The 11294-nt window shown below is 36.5% G+C and overlaps 1 protein-coding gene across 1 annotated transcript; it reads left to right on the plus strand.

Moving 5' to 3' along the window:
* Window positions 1-608: 608 nt before the first annotated feature.
* On the plus strand, window positions 609-11188 carry LOC134801792 (uncharacterized). Its single transcript, XM_063774390.1, has 11 exons — window positions 609-746; window positions 1297-1532; window positions 1909-3232; window positions 3688-3869; window positions 4192-4404; window positions 5018-6208; window positions 6611-6928; window positions 7491-7799; window positions 8812-8999; window positions 10118-10243; window positions 10432-11188. Exons 1-11 carry the CDS (start codon window positions 725-727, stop codon window positions 10703-10705), a joined length of 4383 nt encoding a protein of 1460 aa, XP_063630460.1. The 5' UTR covers window positions 609-724; the 3' UTR covers window positions 10706-11188.
* The last annotated feature ends 106 nt before the right edge of the window (window positions 11189-11294 follow it).

Consider the following 11294-nt stretch of genomic DNA (forward strand, 5'->3'; position numbering starts at 1 on the left):
CGTCATGTCAGATAAACGTCAGTCCATACATATGGTTGACATGTCGTTGACCATTGGCCGCCTATTTTCGACAGAGGGGAACGCCTGTTAATGGCGGCTCCATTGTTAATTACTCCGAGTATCCATCTGACTGTCACCAGGCTGTATCTCATGAACCGAGACAAATTTTCACAGATGATGTATTTCTGTTGCCGCTATAACAACAAATACTAAAAACAGAATATAATAAATATATAAGGGGCTCCCATACAACAAACGTGATTTTTTTGGCCGTTTTTTGCGTAATGGTACGGAACCCTTCGTGCGCGAGTCCGAATCGCACTTGGCCAGTTTTTTTAAGTATAGCAACATTTGAGTTGTCAATTTGACAGTCAAAGCGTTTTAATCTTGCAATGGAAAATAAATCTTTAAAGATACTTTAAGTGAATAAAAAACTTAAAGCATTTCCTTATTTCAAGATTTTGCTTTATTTAAATTACGGATATTTACAATTAACAATTGTCACTGTCCAAAAATTAAAAGGTACGAAAGAGAATGCGGTTGAACTATATATTAACACCCGGCCAATCTTTCTTGAAGTAACTTCGAAACGCTTATAACAACAAGTGCACGTGTGTCAATCGCATACTCGCTTAGTTTTAATTTAATTTTTTTCGTAAATTGAGCACTATCTCACTAAGATCAAGTAATGTTTTATAATATATAGTCTGGAACCACAGTAAAAATGTCGCTGAATCCTTTAAACGGTAAGTTTTAATATAGATTTACGACTATAAAAAATACAATGTGGGATTGTATTAACCCCAAATGTATTTGTATTTTAGCCAATATTATTCCATTTATGAATTTATTTCTATCACTTCTTTGATTTTCTATAGATCTAAGCAATATAATATTGTAGCAGCAGCCTTTATAGGTCGCTTTATGTTATTTCGGCGCAACATCAAATTTCTAATGTTTCAACCATTTCTTCATGATATATTGTATCTTAGACTCAATATAGACTTAATAACGGCTTCATATTTAGACATTAACCCAGTTTTATTAAATAACATGTATTTCAGAACAGATAGATAGGTACATAATAGTTTATTCATCACACAATTACATTTAAATTTACATCATGTACATAATCCCAGACTTGCATGCAAATGGCACAGGATACTGCACAGGATAGGAATGCCTGGAAGAAAGTGGTGCTAAGCGTCTGTGGTAATCACGACCCTCAGCAATGAGGATATGACTGGAAAGTAGACTCTATATCCATACTATATTACAAACATTTTATTTTTTCAGAACTAAAACGGCGCTTGGAAGACGACACAATAGTCTTACCAAAACGTCTGTGTCTGGCGAGAAATGTTGTCCATTCCCAACACTTCCCTGCTGGTCCGAAGGAGAGAGTTGTTGCAGAATGGCTTGATCAAGTAATAAAGCAGAATGGACTCTCTGGAGGAGAGCTAAGGAATATACTAGGCTGGATCAGTGTTGGAGATGATTTGAGTGGCGATTTGAAAACTAAACTGATACAGGTATAATATTCTGGAACAATATTTATTTAAATATTATTTAACCTTTTGAACGCCACAGACGGCATTTGACGTCAACGCAAAACCGTGACAACGACGCCAAAGACGGCATTTGACGTCGATCGTTTTTTGATGATTACTCAATAAATCAAATCACCTTGTATGTAGGAGTTAGATTTATTTATAATGTCACAGATTGCATATATCTTACTAAAACTTCAAATCCTAATTTTTAATGACTTATTTGACTGGTTAGAAAAATAGCCTATTATTGATAAATGAGTAGATAATTATTTAGATTGAATTTTTCTCCAATATTCATACATACATTATTATTTGTAGTTAGATTAATAATTAAACACTATGTTTTATATTACAGATTGTGTCAGATTTTGTTAAAAAAAGTACATTAACACTTGAGGAGGTCCATTCAATACTCAACTTCTTGGAAAATGAAAAAGTTGCCAAACAAGTCACGGAAAATATAGATGAAAACCTACTCATATCCGTTACATTACTGAAATCATTAAGAAACACTGATAACAAAGATGTAAATAAAGTTAATATTCTTACAACAAGAATCCTAACTCACCTCACAAAACACTATAAAGAGTCAAAGAAAAAGCTTGAATTTATAATAAAACTATTAGATGGAGAAAACTTAGAAACAATATTCAGTTTACTAGATACTGAGAATCGTAATTCTGTTATAGAATTATGTCAGAATATCCTTTTTCCAATGAATAAGAAAACTTTCTTTATCAGCTTCTTACAAACTTTAGTAAGAAAAGATAATATTGATGAACTAATTGCGGAAAAAGGAGACAATATTCAGTCAGTGTTGAAAATAATGAATACATTCTTCGAGTTCCCGAACGGCCGCACTTCAAAAGACTACAATTTCTTATGCAATTTCGTTGATGTTTTCGTGACATGCTTTAAAGGGGAACATCAGCTTATATTCGCTTTATATATAATTACTACGTCATCTTTGAACATGACACAGAATTATTTAAATCCTAACATGACTTTATCTTCAATTGTATTTGATGAAAATGATGACAAAATCAAAAGGAATATCTTTCTGAAATTCCTGGATATTTTACTCCAAAACGAAGTTGATATCAGCGTCAGATTGACAGATACTTTTGGTGAGAAAATATCCAAAGTTGAGATTAAAAAGAACTTTACCGGATTTCTCCAAAGTGTTATAATGGGACTGTTGAAGTTAGAAGGGAAACCTGATAAAACTACAATGAATATAATAAATGTAGCATTGCAATTGGACCCAATACTAATTGAACAAAAACTTGATGAAATCCTTCCACCAATTATGGCTGTTAAGAAAAATAACGCAAGCACCATGGAAACATACACAGCCATGATGAAATGCCTTCTGCAAACCTTATTTAAACTTAGCAGAGGAACTTTATTCATCACGCAAATACTACCAAATGTAAAGCTTATTTTAGAAGCGTGCAACCCAGAGCAATTTGAATTGATACAAAAATCAAAAGAGGATGATTCAGTGAAGATCAAAAGTAAGATAATCACAAGCAATGATATCATTCCGCAAGAATGTGTGGAAATGTATGGAAAATGGACATCAGAGTTAATGTTTAGGCAAAACAGTGAACTACTAGTGACCTTACAGAAAGATTTTCAAGTACACTGCCTTATGATGTTAGAAGAAGGTTATGTCAGTAAGTACCTTGTTCCTCCTCCATTCAAGACATTCCCAGCATCTAGGTGCTAAGAATCCGCTTGCCGGAACTGGGTTTTAACATAATGACTACCACTATCATAATAACCTGGCACTCAAGAGACTACAGCAGGGGTCACCAAATGGCGGACCGCGGTCCGGATGCGGACCGCCGACCTATATAATTTTAACACATATTTAATAAACTCAAGTAGAAACGGACCGCGATGGTCACATTATTTTAAAAAATCGGACCCCTGAAGAAACTAATTGGTGACCCCTGGACTACAGTATGTGGTACTTCAAAAAATAAGTACAGATTTTTAAAGGGTTAACCCTTATCACTAAAGAAAGCAGTCTGAGAGACAGGATCAAACTAGAGGATGTTGTCTCATTTACACTAGTAGTGTTATAAACTGTCTATCAACAAAAAATAACTATAACTTTTTCTTCAAGGTCCCTCGATCATAACTCTGACCGAAGTCCTGGCGGCCATTTTGTGTAGCTTCTTCGAGAATAACAAGATGGCGGACCACACGGTCCCGCGACACATCGCCGAGGAGTTCTGGACCACGTTTGCAAACTTCGAGACTGAATGCTTGAAGAAGTTGGGAGAGTGTGTGCTGAAACTCAATTATGTGAGTTGTGTTTCTTTTTATAGTTATTTTTAATGAGATAAGACAAGTCAGATAGATTTATTGAAGTGTCCTAATCTGGCCTAAGTATAGGGATTCAGGTCACGAGGTGGCAGGCCCTCCAATGCACACTGTCCCTATACCAATCCTAAATTAAAGTATATGTACAAAAATGAATTCTAAGGATGAATCAGGACTGTTATAGTATTGAATGGTGTGATGGTGTGCTTCACGCTTTTCTTTAACCCCTTTTAATGTGATATTTTTTTAATCTAGAAGACACTTATCAAATTTTTTGTTAAATTAATATCATATCTCATTTCAGAACCCCAATCTAGCAAATGCCTTCTTAAAGTTAAGCGTAAGCTTCACCCGACTGAAACTGATCAACTTAAAATATGGCAACATTAAAATGGACATGAAGGCTGGCAACACCAGTACAGTTTTCGACTTCAGCCCGATACTGCCGTGTTTGAAGACGAAACAATGGGTAACGCTTGCTGGGAAGGTGCAGGAGGATGATTCGAGGTTGCTATTGGTGAGTTATTTTTTAAATAGGATTCACGGTAGTTTTTCTTGCTTAGCATGGTAGGTTTTGTCATTGTAAAGACTACTGAATTGGTAGTTCCAGATAGTTGTATTTTATAATTGTTATTGTATTATTATTATTTTTGCTTGTATGTAAATTCAATGTTGACGTGTAAAAGTGCCCTTGTGGCCTATTTGCTGAATAAATGTTGAAGTTGTGGTTGCTTGATATGATTTTAAAATATTTTTTGGGATTGATGGATTTAGATTTTTGTGAAAATGCAAAAAAGAGATTTTCGCCAATTTTATCTATCTAGAAATATTATCTGCCATAAAAACTCCAGAGAGCAGTAAATTAATAAAGAGTGTTGATACCTACAAAAAATGTTCCCTTCAATATGCATGTTGTTGTATCCAGATGGCGTTACTTCGAGAAATTCATAACATACGATTTAACCTGGATTTAACCAAATGTAAATGAATGATGTTATTTAAATTTACATAAATTACTTATGTAAGATAACATTCGTTTTGAAAGCTGGAAAAAATATTTACTTTCATTGCTTAATTATCACGTTGTTATTTCAACTAACCATTTGAATCTAAATTCTTTCAAATTACAGGACCACTTAGTAGCCAACAAAATCCTAGCAGCGGAGCTACTAAAAACAATCCCTGATATAAAAACGGAGTCGGAAATAGAATACAAATCACACCTAATTAAACAAATAACAAGTTCCGATTGTTTGAAAAACGAGAGTTATTTCAACAAAATAGTGATGGCGAATTTAGAGAAAGGACACGCAAAACAACTGGCGAAATGCTTGGTGAAATTATATTCAAGTAATATCGAAATAGATATATTTAAACGTAGCTCCGTGATAAATAATAAACCATTGCTAAACGCTTTGGTGTATGAGACATTGAAAAATATAAGTAAATGTCTAGAAAACGCAGACGAATTGACAAAAGCTTTGAGTAAGTCCGAATTTGATTTGACTTTATTTTTAAAAGATGTTGATCTGAAAGAGTATTTCAACAAATTATCTGTAACCGAAGAAAACGAAGTAGCGGGTTATTTGGAAATATTGAAACAATTGCCGATCTACTACTTGGAAGAAAAATATCAATTGGCCACGATTTTTGTAATGTTAGCAGTGAAGAAAAGTGTCAGTAAGAAATGGAAACGCAATATTGATCATATTTTGCAAAGTATTTACGAATTGAGTCCAAAGAATCCGGACTTGTACAAAATATTCCCAGTGAATTTCCTGTTTTCTTTCGAAGACAAAACATTAATAGATTTAATGACACTTAAAATAAAAACGTCAAATAACCTGCTTCTGATCAAGAGCGCATTAGAAACTGGAGTGAAAAAAGTTAAAACTGATAGTGAAATTGTCAAAAGCATAGTCAAAATACTTCTCAAAAAACAAAAAAGCAAAAACAACTCAACCGAATATTTTTGCGACCCAGTATTCCAAATGAGCTGTATACTTTTACCGATCATAGCTAAAGAGAAGCGAGCTATTACAACCAGCGCTTATAGATCTATATTAGCCGAATTACAAGAAAAAATACACAAGACTATGCTGGATGCGTTTAAAAAGATAGATTTTAGTGAGAATAGTATATTTAGTCAAGATACTGGCAACATTGAAGACTCGGTAATTTCTGACAATGCAATGGCGGCACTGAATGCAATGGAGGCATATTCTTTGACATTGTCGAAATATTGTGAAACAAACGATGCTGCGGAAAGCAATAATTTGGATTTCCTTTGGTCCGGATTAAACTTCTTTATGGAAAATGCTGTAAGTACTTTAACTATGATCATAGACGAAGTATTTGTATTAGAAAGGAAGTTTTGTGTATTCACTAGACTTATATTATATCGACCGGGATATGGACCGTGATTACCTTTTGTATTGTTTTTGAGTTCCCGATATTTCCATATCTCGGTTGATATAAGTCTAGTGACACTAACTGTGGACCATTTAAAACTGTTAGTTTTGTGTATTATTTGAAAGCCAATGTAGATGTCGCCTTACGGTTCTGTACATTATGCAGTAACTTAGGTTATTAAAAGTTGACGTTTGAAAATTCAGTTACCCCTAAACATGTGGCGCCATCTTCTTCGAGCAAGATTTTTTCTACGACCTTACACATCTTATTCAATCGATAAATCTTTAAACTGTAATATTTTCCATTTTCAGATACAAGCGATCCAAAACCCAGACTCCAAAGCACCACACATAGAATCATCTATACACCTACTAAACGTATCACTACGTTACATCAAGAAACTGGAAAATCACGACATTTTCAAAGACAAAGATGGTTTGTTTTTAAAAATATGGCGGAGCATAAAAGAGAGATTTCTTATGGTTTATAATAAAACGCAAAAGAAGAGAATTAGTGATAGTTGCCTAGAGAATATAAGTATATCTTTGAAGTTTGTATTGGAGTTGTCGTCTATTGAGTGCTTTACTAAGCAGTTTGTTGGTGATTTGGGCAGTTTGGCAGCTCTGAAGGTAATTTCGATTAGTTGTAAAACTAGTAATAACCAAATCTACAAAATAATCAATTTGTCTATTCTCTATGCCCGATGTGCGTGTTGATGGAACTAAAAGCGAGTGCTAGTGGCGCCCCCTACGTTAACTAAGTACTACATTAACTAATTTTTACCATAGCTTCAAGGTGGACCCCACTGTCACGCAGATAGAGCATATCAGCATGGGGGCTATTCATAAATTACGTCATTTCAAATTAGGGGGGGGGGGGGTCTGGACATCGGATGACGGTAGCATGAAGTAGGAGGAAATGGGGTCATTTGAAGCATGTTTTTGGATGATTATATGGGGGGGGGGGGGGGTCAAAAATCGTCAAAAATTGATGACGTAATTTATGGACAGCCCCATAGTAGATATACGAATATAATAAAGAAAAATAATTACGCATAAATGTACTAACATGACAGATTATACAAGCAACAAACTATGTCGAAAACATAATAATCTTACGATTCTATTTTTATAAGTGTCTTGACAGCAAAAACCGGTATATGTTTTTAACAACTCTACCTTTTATTTGCAGGATCTACAATCTCTAAAAGACGAAAACACCGCAAACACATTATTAACCTCCCACAAAGTATCAAAATACTTGACCACACAATGTCTCAAAGCCAACATAATAGGTCCAAAATGCGCCGCTTTGTCCAAACAAATATACAATACTTGTAAAACATTAAGGGCTTGGATTCAGGATAATTATGAGTATGGTTTGGAAGTGAAAGGAGAGAGGATTGTGGTTGAGAAGGAGGTGGTAGTGGAGGATGTCGTTTGTGATATATTGAGGAGTAATTTAGATGTTTTGGCGGAAATTGTCTTGGCTGCAAGAAGGGTAAGTAAACATATCTTGGATTCAGTATAATTATGAGTATGGCTTGGAAGTGAAAGGAGAGAGGATTGTGGTTGAGAAGGAGATACCAGTGGAAGATGTTGTTTGTGATATATTGAGGAGTAATTTAGATGTTTTGGCGGAAATTGTCTTGGCTGCAAGAAGGGTAAGTAAACATGTCTTGGATTCAAGATAATTATGAGTACAGTTTGGAAGTGAAAGGAGAGAGGATTATGGTTGAGGAAAAGGAGGTGGTAGTGGGAGATGTTGTTTGTGATATATTGAGGAGTAATTTAGATGTTTTGGCGGAAATTGTCTTGGCTGCAAGAAGGGTAAGTAAACATGTCTTGGATTCAAGATAATTATGAGTACAGTTTGGAAGTGAAAGGAGAGAGGATTATGGTTGAGGAAAAGGAGGTGGTAGTGGGAGATGTTGTTTGTGATATATTGAGGAGTAATTTAGAGGTTTTGGCGGAAATAGTTTTGGCTGCGAGGAGGGTGAGTAATAGTGGGCCGAAAGTTAACGCTTTCGGCTCTCTCGTTTTGACGTTCATAAGCGCATTGTAATATGCCTACTTGAATAAACTATTTTTTATCTTTATCTTTTTTTTATCTTATCTCGAACGGAAAAATATTTCTTACTTTGTATCTTTGAATTTTTTACTTAAGTATGTTCTAGATAGATACAGCAGTGGGACACACACATAGGCTAAAAAAAAATCTAGATAAGTAGATACCTATATACTGGCTATTATAGGCAACCTTATAATATATAATTTACTAGACACAACAAGCTATCTTTTCGAAGTAGACGATTAAAGAAATGTAGTTATATAAAAGCTTTTATCGAAATCATAATATTGATTAATTGTATTTAAAAATAGGAACTGAGTTTTGGAAGACATCGAGAAAGTACCTACGCTATACTTCGTTTTTTAAACTAAACTGAACTTTCCAATACTAAAGAAAAGTACAGTCTCTGCTTTTTTTTTAAACAACTCATTTCTAATTACAGATAATCCTCGACTACAAGTTCCTAGACTCAATATTCGAGCTCCTCCACCAGATACACGGCATTATGTGCTGTAACAACAAGCGTATAAGGTGCACAGTGGCGTGGCCGGCGTTCTTCAAGCTGTACGACGGGTCAACTTCGGTGTTGAATTGTTTGCTCGTTTCTAGAGAGGAGATATTAGAAGACAGGTGAGATAGAAAGTACGGGTCATATTAGACAGAGAGAGACAGCGGTACTAGTGCCTCCGACACTGTATTCTGGGCTGTAATAATAAGCGCATAAGGTGCACAGTGGCGTGGACGGCGTCCTTCAAGCTGTACGACGGGTCAACTGCGGTGTTGAACTGTTTGCTCGTTTCTAGAGAGGAGATATTAGAAGACAGGTGAGGTAGAGAGAGTACGAGTCATATTAGATGGAGAAAGAGCGGTACTAGTGCCTCCGACACTGCATATGTGCTGTAACAACAAGCGTGTAAGGTGCACATTGGCTTGGCCGGCGTTCTTCAAGCTGTACGACGGGTCAACTGCGGTGTTGAACTGTTTGCTCGTGTCTAGAGAGGAAATTTTGGAAGACAGGTGAGATAGAGAGTACGAGTCATATTAGATGGAGAGAGACAGCGGTACTAGTGCCTCCGACACTGCACTCTGGGCTTCGACATGTAGAGGCGAACAGCCGGACATACGAAGGCATTTTGATGACAGGTGACTTTTTATACCACATTGGTAGGACACAACCCCATTATATGATATGTAGGTACACGACCTTATAGCAAAGAGAATAGAGAGAGTCACTGTCATGGTAAATTATGTAGCCACAGTACATTTACTGCCATCTTCCGACAGAAGATTAAAACTGTTAGAACGCCATTTGACTTTGATCCTTATTCTTTCACTGATATGTGTTAATTTGTTAATATTTAAATTAACGCCATCTACTCGAGAGTAGGCTGGAGGTTATGGCGCCATCGCTCGAAAAGATTGCACCATACCTTTGGCCTAGTGTCGAGTAGATGGCGTTAATATTAATATTGAACAAGTTAAAACATATCAGTGAAAGAATAAGGATCAAAGTCAAATGGCGTTCTAACAGTTTTAATCTTCTGTCGAAAGAGGGCAGTAAATTTACTGTGGCTACATAATTTACTTTGACAATCCGCCTCTATTTCAAATTCTCTTTGCTTATAGCTATACTGTTAAGGTCACATATACCTACATATGTTTGGAAAATGCTGACTTATAACTTCAAGGCTCGTCCTCTAAACTCCCTACTTTTTCCCTTGTCTAAAATATTGGGCTAACAATTTCAGATGGCCGTGCTATATGCAGTGCTATAGGGCGCTCGTGTTTTCTCTGTGCGAGCGATCTTCCTCGCAAGTGGAACTGGACAAAGCTACAGAAGACAGGCTGGCTGAGGCGGCACATTCTATTGAGAAGTAAGCGTTGTTTTCCAAATATGTTCTAGTATTATTGTGGGTCGGCCTTCCCTGTTCTTAACTCCATTCTGCACGATTGATTGCAGGATCGGCGTCAAAAGTTCAATATTTTATTACTCATCATTAAATCATGCTAGGAATTTCCATAGCCTATAATTCAAATTTGCTTGAATTTTTTTACATTTCAGATTAACCCAATCCATCTGCAAGCGGAAAACCCACATATCCCGCCTCGCAACCTACACCGTAGCCGACATCTCGTCCTGGCTGGAACGCACGGCCCCTTGCAAAATGGTTCGACAGCATCTAGAGAACTCCGTAGTACTATTCATACAAGCATCTGATTCTACCCACGCTATGGCGTTCTTGAGGAGGGCGCTAGCTGGCTCACCGGGGCAGATGACTATGACTAACTTGTATACTATGTATAAGAGGTATCATAAATATACAGGCAATGCCTAATGTAAACTAGAGAGCCCCGTAGTACTATTCATACAAGCATTGATTTTACTCACGCTATGGCGTTCTTAACGGCTCTAGCTGGCTCGCCAGGGCAGATGACTATGACTAGCTTGTATACTATGTATAAGAGGTATCATAAGTATACAGGCAATGCCTAATGTAAACTAGAGAACTCCGTGGTACTATTCATACAAGCATCTGATTCTACCCACGCTATGGCATTCTTGAGGAGGACGCTAGCTGGCTCGCCGGGGCAGATGACTATGACTAACTTGTATACTATGTATAAGAGGTATCATAAGTATACAGGCAATGCCTAATGTAAACTAGAGAACCCCGTAGTACTATTCATATAAGCATCTGATTCTACCCACGCTATGGCGTTCTTGAGGAGGGCGCTAGCTGGCTCGCCGGGGCAGATGACTATGACTAACTTGTACACTATGTATAAGAGGTATCATAAGTATACAGGCAATGCTTAATGTAAACTAGAGAACCCCGTAGTACTATTCATACAAGCATCTGTTTCTACCCACGCTATGGCGTTCTTGAGGAGGGCGCTAGCTGGCTCGCCGGGGCATAATATGAC

This window comes from Cydia splendana, chromosome 23 (genome assembly GCF_910591565.1).
Source record: "Cydia splendana chromosome 23, ilCydSple1.2, whole genome shotgun sequence".
Classification (NCBI taxonomy): domain Eukaryota; kingdom Metazoa; phylum Arthropoda; class Insecta; order Lepidoptera; family Tortricidae; genus Cydia; species Cydia splendana.